This window comes from Vanacampus margaritifer, chromosome 16 (assembly GCF_051991255.1).
Source record: "Vanacampus margaritifer isolate UIUO_Vmar chromosome 16, RoL_Vmar_1.0, whole genome shotgun sequence".
Taxonomy (NCBI): Eukaryota; Metazoa; Chordata; class Actinopteri; order Syngnathiformes; family Syngnathidae; genus Vanacampus; species Vanacampus margaritifer.
The window spans coordinates 15,811,199-15,831,857 of record NC_135447.1 but is presented as its reverse complement, the minus strand read 5'-3'; the positions used below and the strand labels follow the sequence as shown (position 1 = coordinate 15,831,857).

Below are 20,659 nucleotides of genomic sequence, written 5' to 3'. Positions count from 1 at the left end.
CCTCCAGCACACAGAGGATTTTCAAACCGCCACGACGGTTCGGAACAGATAATCTTAATTTTAATGATGAAGATACAAGGCATGCATTTTGACCGCATTGCCGCGGTGCCCCCGAAACGCCACTCGAGCGGTCGTGGCCGGCGGGCTCGCGTGAACCGTGGGGTGGGTGGTGGACGCATGACGCACTGAGCAGTCAACGGGCACGACTGCGTGGTTTCGGGACGGACAATCTTAATTTTAATGCTGAAGATATGAGGCAGGACACGTAAACCCATTTTGACCGCGGGGACGCATCGCTGCGGTGCCCCAGAAACTTCACTCGAGTGCTGTGGCCGGCGCGGGCCTGCGTGAACCGTGCATGGGGAGGGTGGCAGGCGGCACGCTGAGAGCCGTCTGACGGCGGCGACAGACGGCGCGTGCATACACTGTAAAAAAACAAAACAAAAAAGTACAAAACAAAAAAGTACGCTGTAAAAAAATCCGTGAAACAGCGAAGCTGTGAAAGATGAACCCGCGAGAAACGAGGGAACACTGTACTGCTTTATTGGGAGCGCTGTTCATGTTGTACCCAATTTGGCCATTTAGGGGCAGTGGGGTTCCGCGCATTCTGATACACAATTAAGTTGTAGCCACATTAGAGAGTTCAAGTTATGCCAATAAAAGTAGTTTTTTTTGCAGCGTAGCAAGAGCATATGTCAGTGAGTTATGTTAAGATACTTCTCTGTATACATTCCTGAAGCGTTTTGTATGAATAGCCGTTCTTTTGAGTGATAAAAGTGCCGCGAGTAGTGCGCTAATTAGCATTATCGAGTCAGATTCGAGTAGATCATGACGATTCTTTGCACATCTATAAATTGAAGCAGAAATCATTGACAATCAAATCATTTTGAATAAAAAAAATCGCTCTGAATCTAAAATCGATTACAAATTGAATTGCACACCCAACAATCGATACGAATCGTGAGAATACTCCTAGTAGTCACAGCAATTAGTTTGCAGATATTACAACTTATGTCGATGTCAATTTTCATGCAAAATTAGTGTGCCAATTATGTATGGCTACTATTCATCGGCATGCATAAGCCAGTCATACCCACCCAAACAAGGGTGCAACCAAATCACGTGCCGGTGCGACAACTGAGAAAGTTGGAAACTCGCGTAACAGTGGATAAGTTGATGTAGAGCCCTGTTCTTACCTCCTCTTCTAGTTTGACCACTTTGGCCTGGGCATTGTTTAGGGCCTGGTCTCTGATTTCAATGTGTCTCCTCTGGTCTTCTGTGGTGGCGTGCAAGACATTCAGCTCCTTCTCGAGTTTTTCTTTCTCCCGCATAGTCTCTTTGTCTAAGAAAAAAAACAAACACATCCATTATTAACAGTTTGGTCTGTCATACATCTCTACTTGTGTATTTAAGCTGTGAGAATATTGGTTATCATTTTGGCTTCAAGCAGTCTTTGAGTCTTTAACTCATTCACTCGCAGCCATTTTCACTGAAGCAACCTCCTTTGCTCCCAGCTGTTTTACTGGATTTTGACTGATTTTGCAAGGCCCACAGACTATTGTGTTCAATTACTATAAAAACATGGAACCTACCACAAGAAAGATTAGTCTCTTCTTTTATCAGGAAAAAAATATTATTTTTTTTTATCTGTTTCCGTTTTGCAACAATTGGCATTGGAATATAGCTAAGTTTTATCATTATTTACAAACCTGTTGAAAACAGTGGCCCTGGCTGATCTCTTATACTCTTCTGCTGCCAACTAAAATACAATTTTCATTCATTATTTACAAAAAAAAGTAAATCACTTCAAACATCTTGTACTAAAGTACACTCACTATTCAATACTTTGTTCCCCCCTCTTAAAGCAGCTTGATGATGAAATACACCCAAAATCAAAATGTGCGCAACTTAATTAATTTCTTCCTCAAGAAATCCTTATGTGAAGTCGAATCTCACTAGATGCCTTGTATCCAACCTGCTGGGAGGGAGATTAGCTTGTTTACATGGTGTGAACATGGCATAGCATCATAATGTCATGTATTTAGTGTGTGTGTGTGGTCTTGTTTTTGTTACATAGTGGGGCCAATATTTCGGGATTTCACACAGTTGTGGGGCCCATCCGTCCTTGTGGGGCCGTTTTGATGAACCCCACAAGTTTAGACCTCTTTTTGAGGATCAAGACTTGGTTTTAGAGTTTAGGTTTGAATTGGGTTATGGTTGAAGGTAGGGTAAGGAATAGGGGTAGGCAATCATCTTTGATGGTTGGGGTTAGGGGAAGGGGCTAGGGAAATGCATGTCAATGAGATGGCCCCACGAACATTGTAAAACAAACGTGTGTGTGTGTGTGTGTGTGTGTGTGTGTGTGTGTGTGTGTGTATGTGTGTGAGAGAGCGCACGCACGTGTGTGTGTGTGTGTGTATGTGTGATTCTTCTCACTTTGTGCAAGCAGTTGGGATATGATCTGAAGGTTGTTTTCTGATCCATCAGACTCTTGAGCAGTAAGCTGCTTATTGGCTGTCTCCATACGGTCTATTAGAACATAATACACCACATTAAAATTTTAACCTGAATAGAATAGAATAGACATAATTCCAGCATAAAGCAGTATGATTCAAAGTAATGTGGGAACAAAGGAAAAAAATCTGTCAAATTATGGTGGAAAATGTAAACTTTACAGAATTTGTAAATGAATTGATTGTAGATAGTTTTTTTGTGTAAAGAAAAATGCATTATGACCTGATAAACCGGGTTTCCACTGATGGCCGCGTTACAACACTCGCACCCCCACCCCTGCGCCCCCCAAACGCGACTGAGACAGACACACTACACACTCGCACCCGTCGACGGGAACGTGCAACCGAGGGGCACAAAGGTGGAAGCGCAAGAACTGGGATGCGATCCACACGTTAACAGGAAACAGAAACTAAGTTGATGTGTGAAAACCAGGAAGTCGGAAGTCCCGCCTCCTCTGTGGCATATACCCCATAGAAACACTATAATTATATTAAAACCCTGGAGAACCCACAGGGTCAAATTTGGCCCCTATAAATTCTGCTACTCAAATAACAAATACCTTTTTATTTTTTACAAATTTAACTTCAAAAGTCCAGAGTGCCACTTCTGACCCCTGCATGGGGCCATCTAGTGGATGAATATTGCACTTACATGAGCCAGAGTGGTGGTGACAAGATGGCTGGCAACGTGCTGTTTTGTTGAGCTGGAAATCAATCCAAACAAAACCATCTTCTCAGCAAACCATCAGATGGTAAAATTGTGTTTTTTTTGTTAATCTATTTCATATCATGTTGCAGAATGCCTAGGAGTATGTTTTATATATATATTTTGATAAATTAGCAACTCTGAGCTAGTTCAAAAAACAAGGGTTAAAATTAAAAAAACATATATTTTGGTGTTCAGTGAACTTCTAGCAGTCATTTAATGTATAATTCATAATTTTCCAAAGAAGAAAAGGGTTCTTGAGTTCTCCAAGGTTAAACCTTATATGTACAAAAATAACACATAAAAGAGGCAAAACACAATCACAAGTGTCACTAGTAACAACAACAATGCATGATGGGAAAGCCTCCAACGTTTACCGTTGCTCTCTTCAAGTTAGCGTCAGTCAGCTCAGTAGTGTGCACCAGAAGTTTTGAGAACACACTTCAAAATAAGAGTACTAGCAGGAAGTACAGTGTTAGCTGCCTTAACCTTGCTGGTTTAACTTAATTTGGTAAGTGTGTCTTGTGTAAAATGTCTTATCCCATTTAATGTACATTTGCTTATTGGTTTATTTTTGTCCTTTTTATTGCCCATTTTATGTTCAAATACACAAAGACTATGCTCTTAGAGCATCCATCCATCCATCTATTTTCTTAACCGCTTGTCCTCACAAGGGTCGCTGGAGCCTATCCCAGCTGGCTTCGGGCAGTAGGCGGGGTACACCCTGAACTGGTTGCCAGCCAATCGCAGGGCACACAGAGACGAACAACCATACTCACAATCACACCTATGGACAATTTGGAGTGTCCAATCAACCTGCCATGCATGTCTTTGGAATGTGGGAGGAAACCGGAGCACCCGGAGAAAACCCACGCAAGTACGGGGAGAACATGCAAACTCCACCCAGGAAGGCCGAAGCCCGGACTCAATCTCACATCCTCTGCACTGGGAGGCGGACGTGCTAACCGTCAGCCACCGTGCCGCCCCTCTTAGAGCATTCAATTGTAAATTACATTTTTGATCAAATGCAATATTAATATGGTTAGAGGGAATTGCTCATCCATTTTACATTGATACACAAATTGTAAAATTGTGTATGTTCATTAAAATGTGAACTAGTGGGCCGGTCTGAGTCCTGAAACTTCAGGGCTGAAAATGAGTGCCAGTCCGGCCCTGACTGTATATCATAGGTGTCAAACTGTGGTTCTGGAAGGAATCAGTACTGCAAGTTTTGGAGGTTTCCCTCTTCCAACACAAGCTGATTCCAATTAGCTGGATCGTTATCAGGCTTATGCAGAGCTTGCTGGTGAGCTGATCATATATCAACTGTTGGAGAACAGAAACATCCAAAACCTGCCTGACTACGGCCCTCCAGGACCGGAGTTTGACACCTATGCTGTAAATGATCACAACAGCAACTGGACATTGCTGCTGTCTTACCTCTGAGATCCCTGTTGAAATCATGTAGACGCCGGACCTCCAATTCCAGCTTGTTCCTCATTGTTTTCTCCAGCGCCTCCCTCTTGGCAGAGGAATTGGCAAGTGTTTCATAAGCCTCTGAAACCAGCTGAATCTCGGTTTCCAACTGCCAGAGGAAATAGATGGAATGAATGGAAATTGACAAAGCATCTATAATTCAGCCTAGTTACATTTAGTATAAGTCAGTCAGTAAAAACACAAATATTTTATCCATTAATACTTCAATAGCTTTGTTGTTTTTGGTAAACCTATCAAAAGTTGCTAAATATATTCTGTCAAAGACTTTTTAAGACATGGACAGAGAACTTAATTCATTCATAGCATCCAAAGCATTCCAAATCTTAATTCAGAGACAATAACACATCTTCTCTTAAAATTTGTTCTAAACTCACGAGTCGAATACAAACTCCTCTAAAATTATACTTTTTTTTAGGTTGAAAAAAGAAACAAAAAGACTCAAGGAAGGTTCTGGATTTATGAAATAGTTGATTCGTGACTATTAAGTTGTTGCACCTTAACATTGCATTTGGATGTATGGATGACAGACTTGCCGTTGGGAGAAGTGAAAGCCACCGGCGGCCATCTTATGTTGCTACTCACTAAGTCCGCCTAACTTGAATAAATTGATTTTGCCACGGCGTCCCCGCCACCCCCCCCACCCCCACATTATTTTCTGCCTCTACGGCGAAAATACAGTTGTACCAGTAAGTCTGGGAGAAGCGCTACATTTCATTGTTAGGAAAAGAAAAAAAAAACTTAATTTTCTCTTATAAGGTATATCTCCGGGTGCTACTTAAAGATTCATCTGCATTGTCACAGCAATCAAGTAAAAGTACAGCGGCAACCCCATCAGGAAAAAATTGCTGCGAAATGTAAACCTCGTTACAATTCAAAAAATTGAGATAATGTACTCTGAACGGTCGATGCAAACAGTGAAGTTTGCCCTTTGTAAGGCACTAATTACTCCATGCAGGGATCCGAGCATAAAGCATGCACTGATAACAGTATTTTCAACAAAAAATAACAGAAGTTGTCAGTAAAGGTGGCAATTTAAGATGGCTGCCCTCTGGCTTCAGCCATGAGAGTCCAACTGACAGTCCAGTCATATATAAATCTGTGCTTTTGACAGAGCTCTTCCTCAACACGGAAGTAAGTCCCATGTTCAGTGTCCCAGCGCCTCACTGTGGCACAAGCGCAACATTGCACATCCACTGAGGACATGCTGTAAATTGCTTCCCGTAACAGTGGGCTCCAAAAATCCCAGGTTACAGTATAAATTATTCTTATTGCCCTCTTTTGCGTCATAATCTAGGGATAAACATGCTGAGCACAACAAAATGTGGCTGCCAGAGCAAGTAAAAGTTGGTCAGATGTTTACCGTCCAGGTTAGGGACCGTCCACAAATGACCTATTCCAGGGTGGTAATGGTAATGGTAATTTGAGTGCCACATACGCCACCCTGGAAAATGTAATTTGTGGATGGTTCCTAACTTTTACTCACAATGGGTCCAAGGTCTGAATCTAGTCTAGTCTATTGTCATTTGTAAAGTCCTGTAATCGTAGACCGCGCTGCTTTTAGAGTATTTATAAGTTTTATAAGTTCCTGTTGCCTAAGTGACTTCGTTATGTCTGCTCACTACAGTAGGATGTCATGCCCAAAAATCCATCACTTCTTTCTTTGCGTTATGAATTCGCAAAGCTTTGGCCTAAAAGATCGCGTACACGGCCATGCAGTCTTTTCTGCCAGATGCAGAAGATGGTCTGCCACTGATTCCTGTTTTTATACTATCTTAGCCACGCCGACACATGTTGGTGGGTGGAATGGGGAGGGTGGGGGCCACTTTTGCCTAGCTAGCCCATGTAACGATGTGTGACTCCCCGGCAACACATAGCTTGGGCTCTGGTACCAATTCCTCAACTCTCTTCGACTCTGGAGTTGGCCACTGGGAGAGGCACAGATGCGGGCATACTTATTGCCTCCTGCCTCGGTGCCTGTACACTTCACCCCAGTAGACGAGAGGGTAGCCTACAGGTCTTGACTGTTGTTTGTGTTTATGAACTAAACAACAGTTCAGTGTACTCAATCGTATCAGCTCTACATTACTACGCTCACATATGGCGGCGAGCTCTGGATCTTGACCGAAAGAACTAGACCCAGATACAAGCGGCTGAAATGAGTTTTCCCCACAGGGATGTCCAGGCTTTTCCTTAGAGATAGGGTGAGAAGCTCGGTCATCCAAGAGGGGCTCAGAGTAGAGCCATTGCTCCTCTGCATTGTGATGAGTCAGATGAGCAGAGGTGGTAAGTCCAGGTCCAGAAAGTAAAAACCCTGCCACAGTTTGGCTTTAGCCCCAGGTGTTAACTAGCTAGCTCCATTGGTGCCCATTTATCTGCTAGGAAGCTAGCTAGCTAGCATCAATGGCTAAAGCCAAACTGTGGCAGATTTTTTTTTTTACTTTTGGGACCTGGATTTGCCACCTCTGTAGATGAGGTGGCTCGGGCACCCCTTCACTGGCCCTAATCCTCTTCTGTAAGGATATGTGTCTTTGAGCATTGCTATATTACCTGCACAGTATTTTCCACTTCCATACATATACACACATCTTTTTGCACTTCCCTGTAGATACTAAATTATATTTTATTGTTTTAGTGTAAAAGTGAAATTTGATCGAATCCAATATCCTGTCATATGTCAATTTTTTTCAGCATTTCAATGAAGCTGAGGTTAGTAAAACCCTTTGCCGAAGCACTTGGATGGAAAGCCTTAATGATTCATGGGGCTCCACCTACCCATCCCTAACTCTGATGTTACCTTGTGCAACGTGGTGACTTTATCACGGCAGGCATCTATCTCCTGCCTCAGAACTCTGTTCTCTTCATTCAGCATGTCCACCTTCTGTTGAGTGTGTGCCATCATTTCAAAGGACGGCCCCTGTAGGTGGGAGTAAGTATGCAAATGGGGGAAATGTCTTGCTTGGACAAAATGTTGAGGCTGGGGAGGGGGCAGGCCTTGAGAATGCTGTTGTTGATATTGATGAGTCTGTTCCTTTTTATTGTGAATCAGTGGCAAAGAGCCATTGGGGAAGCTGTGATATCTTTGTGGTCCTGGCTCCATAGGCAAGGGTGGGAATGTCTCGCCTGCCTGGTGGGGAACAAGACCGTGTAGATTGCGAATCCCCATGCTGCGGAAAGACTCACTATGACTATGTGGCTGTTGGTGAGGGGCTGAGGAGTAAGGGGCGTGGAAGGCACTGGGTAGGCTACAAAGAGTAGAAGATTGGGCCCGGGACAAAGAACCAACAGAAGTGATGGAAGAGGTGGGGCTGTGGTGGTGAAGGGACTTCTGGAACGTAACCGAACCCTCTTTACTGGACCTGAGAAGAGAAAAGAAGGAATGTTTTTGTTAACAAAGCTCTCGAACTTAGTTGGTGGATCTACAGAACCTTGGAAATCCAACACTTTAAAACAAAATTTAAAAAATCTCGCTAGAAACTATGCAAATAGTAAAAAAAAAAACACTGGATTGAAATAATACGCAACGTGACAAAAATCACAAATCGCTCACACTCATTATTATAGTCTTTTTCAGTTTCAGATGTATTTGTTTATTATTCTGCCTTCATACGCCACCAAAATCGCTACATCTTAAAACAATCAAGAAGTGTTTGAAGTGTAAGTGTCACTTTATAGAATCTCAGTTATTTCTTGCCAGTTCATTACCTCTATATTCAATCCAAAAAATACCATGTGCATTATATATTGTCAGAAATTTTCTCAACGATATATCACAATATTCAGTATGTGAGCGACAGTGGAAACGTGCCGACTGTTCTTCTTCACTAATAGAATCTAGACCAGCATGGGCAAACCCCGGCCCGCGGGCCAAATACGGCCCGTTATGCGTTTCAATCAGGCCCGCCGAACTTATCCAATAAGGCTAGAAAAAAAAAATATATACAGTGAGGAAAATAAGTATTTCACCCCCTGGTGATTTTGTGAGTTTGACCCTTTACAAAGAAAGGAACGGTCTATAATTTTCATGGTAGGTTCATCTTAACAGTGAGAGACAGAATATTAAAAAAAATCCCAGGAAATCACATTATATTAATTTTAAACATTTATTTGTCTTTTATTGAGGAAAATAAGTATTTCACCCCCTACCAACCAGCAAGAATTCTGGCTCCCACAGACCCAGGGACAAGATTATAGACCTGCACAAGGCTGGAATGGGCTACAAGACCATTAGCAAGCAGCTGGGTGAAAAGGAGTCAACTGTTGGTGCGATAGTTAGAAAATGGAAGACACACCAATTGACCATCAATCTCCCTCGGTCCGGTGCTCCACGCAAGATCTCACCTCGTGGAGTGAACCGGATCATGAGAAAGGTGAGGAAACAACCCAGAACTACACGGCAGGAGCTTGTTGATGATATCAAGGCAGCTGGGACCACAGTCACCAAGATGACCATTGGTAACACACTACGCCGTAATGGATTGAAATCCTGTAGTGCCCGCAAGGTCCCCCTGCTCAAGAAGGCACATGTACAGGCCCGTCTGAAGTTTGCCAATGAGCACCTGGATGATTCAGAGGAGGCTTGGGAGAAAGTGCTGTGGTCAGATGAGACTAAAATCGAGCTCTTTGGCATCAACTCGACTCGCCGTGTTTGGAGGGCGAAAAAAGCTGACTTTGACCCCAAGAACACCATCCCCACCGTCAAGCATGGTGGTGGAAACATTATGTTTTGGGGCTGTTTCTCTGCTAAGGGTACAGGACGACTTCACCGGATCGAGGGGAGGATGAATGGGGCCATGTGCCGGGAAATCTTGGGTGAGAACCTCCTTCCCTCAGCCAGGATATTGAAAATGGGTCGTGGATGGGTGTTTCAGCATGACAATGACCCAAAACATACAGCAAAGGCAACAAAGGAGTGGCTCAAGAAGAAGCACATTAAGGTTATGGAGTGGCCTAGTCAGTCTCCAGACCTTAATCCTATAGAGAACTTGTGGAGGGAGCTGAAGCTTCGAGTTGCCAAGCAACAGCCTCGAAATCTTCAGGATTTGGAGAGGATCTGCAAAGAGGAGTGGGCCACAATCTCTCCTGGGATCTGCGCAAACTTGGTGACCAACTACAAGAAACGTCTGACCGCTGTGCTTGCCAACAAGGGTTTCTCCACCAAGTACTGAGTCATGTTTTGCTAGGGGGTGAAATACTTATTTTCCTCAATAAAAGACAAATAAATGTTTAAAATTAATATAATGTGATTTCCTGGGATTTTTTTTAATATTCTGTCTCTCACTGTTAAGATGAACCTACCATGAAAATTATAGACCGTTCCTTTCTTTGTAAAGGGTCAAACTCACAAAATCACCAGGGGGTGAAATACTTATTTTCCTCACTGTATTTTTTATTTTTTTGTTCAGCTCAGTGGCCGAGTGGTTAGAGTGTCCGCCCTGAGACTGGGAGGTCCTGGGTTCAATTCCCGGCCGGGTCATACCAAAGACTATACTAGACTATATAACTTCTACACACCCGGAAAATATGATCACTGGGTCGGGGTCTCACTGATAAGCTCGTTTACGCACAGAAAGGGGACAGAAAGATACACAGGGTACATTCATAACAACGTTTGCAATTTATTAAAATAAACGGGAGAATGGCAGTAAGCTTAACTCAAGATAACTGATTCAAAAAATATAATTCTTCCTGGATTTGGACATTTACAGCAGGAGACGGCACGGTTTTGTGTTGAACACAGCAATAATGTCCTGATAGTCCAGAGAATCGGTCAATTCTTTTTTGAAAGAAAGCAGGGACAAAGAGTTCAGTCTATCAGTCAACATTGTGGCACTGTTGCGTGTTTTGGTCCTTTTGACAGCTGAAGATACATGTTGTCATGGGTGAGGTGAGGAGCGCGCATGCAGGAGACTGTTGATATTGGTGAATACATCCCCGGGGCGTGCGTCGAGCACTTCTATGAGCGTTTCCTCGTTGGCTTTTGGCTTCTTTTTGAGCTGCTGCACAAACACCGTGTGCTATGAGTCCCCCACGGAGATGGAAAAGTGGTCAGAGACGGATTGGATGTACACGCTTTGTCCTCAGCGCGTGACAGGCAGCAGCGGCTATCATGCAGCCGCATGTGTCACACGTACTGTGGGCCCGGGTTAAAAATGGGTGGGCCAATGGAAAAAAATTCTTTAACTTTACGCCTTGAATTGAAATCTATTAATAATAGATGCAGTCACTAGGTTTGACAGATCACAGTGTATGTGCTATTATAATCTATTTACATTTCTCCTCCCACTTTGCCAAATAGTGTGTAAATGCCGCATCTTGCATATTCATTGAGGCAAACGTACTACCTGGATTAGGGCTATTTTATAATAATCATAATAATAATAATAATACATTTCATTTAAAAACAGCACCTTTCAGAACACCCAAGGTCACTTTACAAAGCATAAAAACACAGCAAAAGTTGAGCTAAAACAATAAAAATTAAGCTATTGGAAAAGCTGTTTTAAATATGTGGATTTTGCACATTTGAAAAACGTAGTCCTAAATGCACACTATAAGTAAATTGGGTTGTACATTTACCTGTGTGTTTTTACTGTGCTATGAGGTCCAAATGCTCCTGGTCCGGCCCATCTGTCAAAATTTCAAACCCATTGTGGCCCGCAAGTAAAAAAGTTTGCCCACCCCTAGACACCAGTTCTTTGCCACTGCTTCCGCCTACTTTACAGCTATTTAGGGGTTTAGCGACCCCACAAACAGGACACGAGAGATTAAGTAACGGTTACACAGGCTTGGGGAGTAACGGAATACATGTACCAGCGTTACGTAATCAGAATACAAAACAAAACAAAAAAACTGTATTCCGTTACAGTACAGGAAAAAAAGCATGTAATCAGATTACAGGTACATTTATTAAAAATGGGGATTACTTCGAGGGATTAAAATTTCTACAATGAGAGAGAGAGAGAGACAAAGACATAAAGACAGAAATCTATGGACCTTTTATTTCACAAACGACGGCGAGACGAAAATTATGATTTCGTAAAATCTTGTCTCTGCTAATCCGTCACTTAAACAGTGACACACCCTTATTCAAATCTTAAAGCTAACAAGTGCAACATAACATTAATGCAATAGCTATAGGCTAACGTTCAAACAATGTTAACTCATTTGCTGCCAAAAGCGTATAAATACCTTATATTTTAAATATTATAATATATATACATTTGCTCTCAAAGACGTATAAATACCTTATATTTTAAATATTATAATTTATATACATTTGCTCCCAAAGATGTATTTTTATGTTTTTTTTAAAAAAAAAAATTTTTATGCTAGAGCATACAGACTTACAGAGGGCTTTGATGCAGCCTCTGAACTGAAGAGAACGCTTAAGGAGTCAAGTCATCCATTGCGCCGCGACTGGCAAAACGCTCCCGGGGAAAATTTCAAAATAAAAGTGTTTCTTGGCATTGCACTCCTCATATGGGGTAGATGCCACAGACTTCCGGGTTTTACACATGAGCGCTGTTTCCGGCCACTGCTGGCCGCATTCCAACACTCGCACCCCCACCTCCGCGCACCCCAACCGCGCGCTGCCGCTCATCGGCGGGAGGTCGTCTCGGCTATCTGAAATGCTTCAAACACTGAGACAGACACTACACACTCGCAGCCTCGCACCCTTCGACGGGAACGTGCAACCGAGGGGCACAAAGGTGGAAGCGGAAGTACCGGGACGCGGCCCACACGCCGCGAAACGGAAACAAAGTTAATGGGTGAAAAGTCGGAAGTCCCGCCTCCTCCATGGCATATAGTCCATTACTTTGTATGGGGAGGTTTATTTTGAAGTTGGCCTTCTCTCCGCATTGGCGGTGTTTTGCCAGACGAGTCCAATATTCCCCACATTTACCTGTTTACTTTGCTGGATTTGTCATTGCGCTGGTGGCTCTTACACCGGAAATCCGGCACCGTGCCAGAGTACTTTAAGCCCTGCATTACTATTATCTCACCTACATGATGTATTTCTCTCACCTGAATGAGCCATAATCTGGTGGAGGCTGATATCGTACATGCGGCACCGTTCTTGACAGCTCTCTCTGCTCCTGATGAAAAGGACCTCCGGTCTCTTGCTGTTTAGCAGGTGACCTCATTCTTTTGAAGGGGTAGTCTGGAGGTGGCCCACGATGCTGGGGCCTGTAGTACTCATCTGGGTGCCCTGAAGGGGACAGCTGGGGCGAGAGTGACGAGCTAATGACTGGCGCGTGTGCTTTGACACCACAAGTGGCGAGGGAGAGCTGCATTAACCGTTCGCTTAGAGATCTAACATGCCCTTGTTTAAGATCCTTAAGTCCGTCATCTTGCAGTACCTTCACTGCACCATTGACACGCTGTACGGTGGATCGACCTTCTGTGCGCAACTTGGAATCCGTCACATAGAAGGTAGAACAAAGTGAGGTAGGAAGTGTGCTGTACTGGGGCTGGTGACTCTGTTGTTGATGCAGAGGAGGTGGACCATGGCCACGGAAGTATTGCGACTGAACTTTGGCTTCCTCATAAGTAGGAAGTTCCTCTGGGTTTTGGCTAGTTGAACCACCTCCGCCGCCGCTTCCGCCCCCATCACCACCCACTATTTTGGAATTGAGTTTCTCCAGGCCGTCCGTCTGCAGCTCCTGGCCCTGGGGCTCCTGTCGGGCAATGTTAGGTGTCCTGGAATGTTCTTCTGAAGGGCCACTCTGCCCGTTCCCTCCAACTCCGACCTGTTGCTGCATCACAAAACTCAGATTCATCTGCTCCTGCAAAAGACGCTGCAGGACATTACTACCGCCACCTCCAGCACTATTGCTGCTGCCGGGTGACTCTTCAGTTGCGGTCCTCATCTACGCCGTGCACTCACAGTCAGCAGTTCAAAGAAGGCCAAGCCCTGTCCTGGGTCTGTACTTCCTGAAAAGAACAGGTTGAGAATGTTGAGAAAGCGTATAAGATATAGTGTGAAACATGGATGCAACTTTAATTTGAGAAAAGGGAATTAGAGCAGGGGTCACCAACATGGTGCCCGCGGGCCTGATAGCTGATGGCTACTAGTAATGGGGTTTCCATCCACCCATTTTTATCCAAATGTTCAAGAAATGCAAAAATAAAACTGAATGGAAACGCTAGAAATTCGAAAAAGGGCCCAAAATTCGCAAAAACGTTTTTACGCTTGGAGGGGGTGGATTTTGAAGCGTATCGAAAATAGGAAAATGCTATGGAAACAGGTTTTGCGAATAACCGCTGACCAGACCGGATACACGTCGCACGTTTTGACCGGATATTACGTCACACGTACGTTTGTAGTCACAAAGCAATGTCCGAAGATAAAGTAAGGTACTCACAGAAATATTTCAGGCCTAACTTAAGAGTTATGTATTTTTTTTACATGACAAAACAAACCGACCAAATAAACCTTACATGATAAATATTCATTGGTCTAATAAAGCCTATTTATTTGAAATGCATAAGGTTTATGCATTTAGTATTCATAAAGTGTAACTTTAACTTTAACTTATTTAAAATACATAAAGTATATTGTTTGAATTGCATAATAATCAGGTTGCCTATACATGATAAATAAACTGCTGTGTGAAAAAAGCTTATGTCCATTTCTTGTGCATTTTTTACATTTTTATGTTTTTAGGATGAAATTGAATGCAGTCTTCCCAAAAACGTTTTTATTAAGTAGTTATACTTTATTAATACTAAATACATAAACCTGAAGATTATGCATTTCAAATAAATTGGGTTTATTAGACTAATGAATATGTATCATATAAGTTTTATTTGTTAGGTTTGTGTTAAAATTATCTTTAAAAAAAAAAGTAAATGGGAGTTGGTTATGTAAAAAAAAAAATAAAAATCTTAAATTAGGCTTGAAATATTTCTGTGAGTGTATGTTTGGGGGACGACAAAACTGAAATCTTTTTGGATTTAATTACAGAAGCAAATAATGCAATTTTAGATGGAAAACAGCAAAAAAAAGTTATGGTTTATCAAGAATTACAAAAGCAAACTCATACAACGTCATCGCACGGCGCAGTTGCTTCCTGTTCTTCTTCTTAAAAATGACTGCTGGATCTCATCTCTATGGTGTATACTGCCACCTACAGCAGCGGAGACCCCTCTCAATATTTGCAAAAGAAGAACAGACGGAAACGGGCATAAGTCACATGTCTGTTTTGCGGATTTTCAGTTAATTTGCTTAAAAATTCGAAACAATTGGATGGAAACCCCACTACTGAAGGATGTGGTGATTTCAAATTATTATGATCATTTGAAAATGTAAATGCTTGCAGAAGGGTCATTCCATGTCAATATATCGCATTTCGGAAAATCACACCACCTGACAATCACAGAATTTCTTGAAAAAAATGTAGTACGAAGACACACTTGCTCGAAACCCCCCAAAAATATTAGGTCTCTACAGTCAATAGTTTTCTCATGAAAAATAATTGAATGAAGGGTAGTTTAAATGTTTTATGTCATCATATTTTCAAAAGCCATTTTTAACTCATTCAAACCCTAAAATGTATAAATACCCTTTTTAATACTTTGTCCTTCACTCCCAAAAATGTATTTATCCATTAAAAAAAGAAGTTTTTTTTAATGCTAGAACATGCTGAATACAGCCTCTGATATCAAGAGGTGGTTTGAAGAAATGGTAATTATTACAAAGACGGCCAGCAGGTGGCAGCAGAGTATAAGAGATCAGCCAGGGCCATATTGCAACAAGCTCTTTTTGCCACTGTTTTCAACAGGTTTGTGAATAATGATGAAACTTAGATATATTCTAATGCTAATTGCTGCAAAACGGAAACAGATACATATATACTTTTTTGGAATGAAAGAAGAGACTCTAATCATTCTTTGGGTAGGTTCCATGTTTTTATAGCATTAGAACACAATATTTTGTGGACCCTGCAAAATCAATCAAAATCCAGTAAAACAGCCGGTAGTGAAGGGGGTTGCATCAGTGAAAATGGCTGGGAGTGGAGGAGTTAAACAGCAATATCTGGAAAACTGCCTCACCTGTAGCATTCAAATTATCTACAGGGTATATTAGTGATAAACCAATAATGGAGTTTTTCAAGGCCGAGACCAATACCGATTATTAGCAGTCAAGGAGGCCGATAACCGATATTTCAAGCCGATGTTCATTTGTAGTAAAAGAGAAAATAATAGCGTCAAAATGTTTAAAGAAAATGTACTTTTTCTTTTAATACCAAACATATAAAGAATTGACAGCTTTGTTTAAAAAATATAAAATTGCAGGGAGTTTCCAGGGTCATAAGCATGTGTTAAGCTAAATTAAAAATTAAGCAAGTAAATAGTTCCCTAAAGTTTCCAACTGTAAATAAAGATTTCAAAATGTCAACATAATTTCTTTCCTCTTTGTTTTATTTTAAAAATAAAAAGTGTAGGGAGTTCTCAGTGTCAGCATATTTTTTTCAAAGAGGAAATTTAAATAAATCGATAAACGAAAAGTTCCCTGTATCTGATGGAGAGACAAATGTGTTGTTTTTTTTTGTCAGGGTTTGTAAAAGATTTCAAAAGCTCTTCACAGACAGTGAAAAATTGTCTGAATAGGTTCGAAATGTCTTTGCGACCAGTAAAAACTGTCTGTGAACATCTTACAAATTCTGATGGAAACCCTAAATTCGCTATGTTTGCAAGCATTCACCCTCAGTGAGATACCAGCTTTATCAGCCTTCAGATTTGTAAAAAGGCAGATGCCGATATTTGTCAAAATGCCAAATATCTGCACCAAAAATCAACCCGACTGATAATTAGTCTATCCCTAGTGTATATCTGTTGCTAAAAGCCTCCGGACATGGAATGTTAGGGGTGTAGCTCAAGTATAACCTAGTATGGTAGGTACTTCAAACTCCTCCCTGAATTTTGCTGGTCGATATTAAATAGCAAATTTGAAGAGTGGCTGAGCTCCCATTTGTGCAGATATAAACATTTCTACAAGGCTGCTACCATCTCTGGCGTTATCTTAAACATTCTCCAAAATATGGTTTCTCTTAGATGATTAATTTCACAGATATTGAGGCTGAAAAATGGAAGTAAAGCAGGGGTGTCAAACTCAATTTTTGAGGGGGCTGCTTGAGATAGCGTGTGGATGTGTCTGGGTCGCATCAACGTTTCCACAAAAAAAAGGCTTTAAGTATTTAAAAAAAAAAGTACAACTAATCCAGTCTTTTTCATCTTTACTGATAACAGTCCAGCCCGTGAAAAAGATGGCTGACGCAGTCCTCTCCTCGGAGAATTGTTTTTTTAGTTATCATGTTGATGCAATTCCCCCAAAATCATGCCAAAAAGTCCTATTTGATTTCAACAGGAAGTGACCCGGAAGTGGCCTAAAATCAACAGGATGTGACCTGATTTCAACAGGAAGTGACCAGATTTCAACAGAAAGTGACCTGATTTCAACTACTACTACTACTACTACTACAAGTACTAAATGCGGCTTTCCACCTTGCAAGAGTCACATTTCCGCGGAATTTTTTCTAGTTAATCATAACCTGTAACACGCACAAAGAAAAGTTTTATCAGTCACGGCAGTTCAGTGGAAGACGCTTATCCCTGTAAAGTAGTGATGGGATGGACTGTGATGAAGTTTGCATTTGTTCAGTGTGAATTCACTTGAAACACTAAAGCTGCGTTTGTTAGGCTATCTCTAGCAGCAGGTGGCAACCAGCTCATCGTCATGTGGGTCAAATTGCCATGTTTAAGTCACAAAGTCCCACTTTGTTGTAATTACATAAAAAATTGTGTTGTTTTTTTTCATTTTTATCTCCATGGACATTTGTCGCCGGAATAGTGAGTTTGTAGCAACAAATGTCCATGCAGAAACAAGGAACCGGCCAACATTAATTCTGTGTGGCACAAATATGGTTTTAAAATTATTAATTACAGTTTCGATTTTCAAGGCAGAAATTGGTATCAACTTAAATGAGGTTGCCAACTTGATTTTTTTTTTTTTTACCAGCCCTTTTTAGATTGAGAGTTGATGAATGTAAGAAGTGTTTTTATTTTGGTCTTGACTTATCACGTGGGAACACTTTATTTTACGTTTGTGAATTGTTATATTGTATTGTTCTTTTTCCAAATGAAAAAACTTCCAAACTGCCGACGTTATCCCTGTCCCGAGATGCCAGCTTCATGTTTACATTATGTACTAGTTACACAAGGCGCACCACAAATATTATACGACAAATTATTCTTATAATGGTCCCATAATGTTAATGCTCTCCACCTACACTAACTACCACTACGACTGTGCGTGTTAAATTTACTTCAGCTGCTTTCTGCATCTATAACAATTAACATTGATGTTGTTGTAACGGTCTTTCGGGTAATTGAGCTCTCATAGCCCCAGTCCTGGCAAAAAAAGTTTCAATGTAGTGTTTTTTTTTAAATTTATTTTTACATTTTATGTCTTGTCCACACCGTAGCTGTTTTGGGAGCCACAGTCAGATCACATAGAAATACTGTAAGCATCATTCCTGTGACAATGAAGCAGTAGTCCCAGTTTTCATGTGACCTGCACTATCATCGCCAACAGCAAAACATTTCTGGATCACTGTGTCCATTTTTTTTACATTAGTAAAATATTGCACTCACAATCCCTACCATTCTTGTTAGTATGAGTTTTTACTCTTTTAACAAAAATAAATAAACAACTAAATAGATTGCCTGCATTTCCATGTGGATATGGCCTTACTGTACATCGCCAAAAGGCGATGTTATCGAGCAGAGCCTTTGTTTTGGTTGCAAACTGGCCACCAAAGTTCCTATTTTCTTAAGTCAATCAACTCATCCTGTAACACGAGGTAACAAGCAGTTTCTTTTTTTAGGATTCATATTTGAACAAACCAGTTTAAAATAAAAAGTTGTAGTTCAAGTAAATGACAAGTATTTTTGGATAATCTCAGCAATTGTGTGGATGTGGATTTTTACAAAAAAATAGTTATTAAAAAAAAAAGTAAATAAATAATACAAAAACAAAAATATACTTCTGTTCCATTTGGCAATACAGTATCTTTGTGTCTCAGGAATATAAGTAAAAAAAAAAAAAACGATTAAAAAAAAAAGTTGTACCACCGGATTATTTCGAATAAAAATAATAATAATAATAAATTTAAAAAAAAAAAATAATTCCGATTTCCAATTATGTGACCGGATCAAGACAGTCCTATTTACTATGGTTTTCCAAGCACTTGACAAGTTCAAAAATACACAAATCAACAACAACAAATCACTCTTAACACACCTCGCACCACAGGATAATAAGTCAATCATCCAGCTTTAAACCAACCAGATAATCATTGTATGTGTGTGTTAGTGTTTATATATATATATATATATATATATATATATATATATATATATATATATATATATATATATATATATATATATATATATATATATATATATATATATATATATATATCCCCTCCCGGTAGGCATAGTTTACCCGAAAAATTACACTGTGCATACATTACACAGTTTACATTTAAATTAACATTACGTAACACAAAAGACCAACAAGCAATATAAAATCACAAATAGTACTGGACTGGCACAAATCATCTTCCCTGGCATTTGACTTCAGCCCAATTTCTGACCACCCTTGACTACTACGTAGCTCTACCACTGATGTTTATTGGTTCAGTTGGCTCTTTATATTGTAAATGGCTAATGGGCTCTAAATTGTGGTCCGGTCTCTTGGGGTCAAATGGACCAAAAATAATTATTGACTAGTACCACATCGGCCCCAAAAAGCACCGGCCCACCGGGCATCTGCCATGTATGCCAAATGGGCAGTCCAGCCCTGATCACAAACTATCACAAAGACTTAAGTTATTAAAAACTGAATCAAATGATCAAAACAACACAAATGTGCAAACCAAAGAGTAGGATGGAGGTGGAACAGGCCTTAATCGGAGTTAGTTTCTCAAAATAAATTAACCACTGATTCCATCCATTTTCTTAACCGCTTGTAACTACCGTTTCATGTTATCAAAAAAAAAAATAAAAATCTGGCTTGATCGTGTTGATGAAGGCAGCATGAAGATGGTCGTTGTTGAGGACACTGTGTAGCCTACCCCCCACATTGGAAAGCCCAAACGTGTATTGATGCAACCGCTAATTATCGATAGGCGGATAAGGAGGAGGGGAGATCAGCAATGAGTCATTAACTTATGCAAGCATCACCACGAAGTCCTTCACCCGTTTGAAAAGCAAACGATTCGAACTTTTTGTGCCTTCGCCGCCGTGCGTTGTTCTTACTGGATTTCCATGCGAGTTGTACATACTAATGCTCCCCAAAAAAGACAAAACTAGTAAACCGTTAGAACAAGCATTACAAACTTTTACCTTTCAATTACGTCCGTGCTTCTTCAATGTACGTCTTCAATCAAACATGATTTGCAACTCTTTTCCGTTACCACGAGACTCGGGCTGCAGTTCAGTCTACAAAGACTAAATACGAATAATACGACGGGTCCATTGTGAGACTTTTAAGCTATTTTCCACCAAACACTAAAGTTAACCGGATTGGAACGCGTTTTTTGTTTTTCCATTAAAAAAAAAGAAGAAGGAAGGCAGGTCAGGGAGCAGGAAGCGCGCCCCCTCCCATCCGGTACGCGACATTAAAAGAATGCTGCAAAAGTCGCCCGCACACGCCTACACAAATATACATTTGTGTGTGGCGTCAATTACTGCAACATTTAGGCATTTTTTTGTGGGGTAGGGGGTGGGGGGGGGGTAAGATGTACACAGCAGAAGAGTGTACAACTAAAACCCATTCCATCCCCATCCAGCTGAGGGCTGCACAGAGCCTGTACTGAAACTTTATTATTCAAAAAGGCCTTTGATTGCTGATGACAAAGTATTCCTTGTATTT

At 41.0% G+C, this 20,659-nt stretch overlaps 1 protein-coding gene across 2 annotated transcripts in view; it reads right to left on the bottom strand.

The window, feature by feature from the left end:
• Positions 1–20,384, bottom strand: part of amot (angiomotin) — a 31,711-nt gene extending 11,327 nt beyond the window's left edge. Inside the window, exons 1-6 of one of the 2 annotated variants that reach the window (XM_077547479.1) lie at positions 20,131–20,384; positions 12,742–13,650; positions 7,511–8,072; positions 4,660–4,804; positions 2,437–2,529; positions 1,197–1,342 (exon numbers count right to left, since the gene is read on the bottom strand). In XM_077547479.1, coding sequence (XP_077403605.1) covers positions 1,197–1,342; positions 2,437–2,529; positions 4,660–4,804; positions 7,511–8,072; positions 12,742–13,586 — 1,791 coding nt within the window. In that variant the 5' untranslated portion in view covers positions 13,587–13,650; positions 20,131–20,384. Of the gene's footprint in view, positions 1–1,196; positions 1,343–2,436; positions 2,530–4,659; positions 4,805–7,510; positions 8,073–12,741; positions 13,651–19,761; positions 19,865–20,130 lie in introns of those variants that run through there. The other variant, XM_077547480.1, reaches the window with a different exon arrangement.
• Between the last annotated feature and the right edge of the window lie 275 nt (positions 20,385–20,659).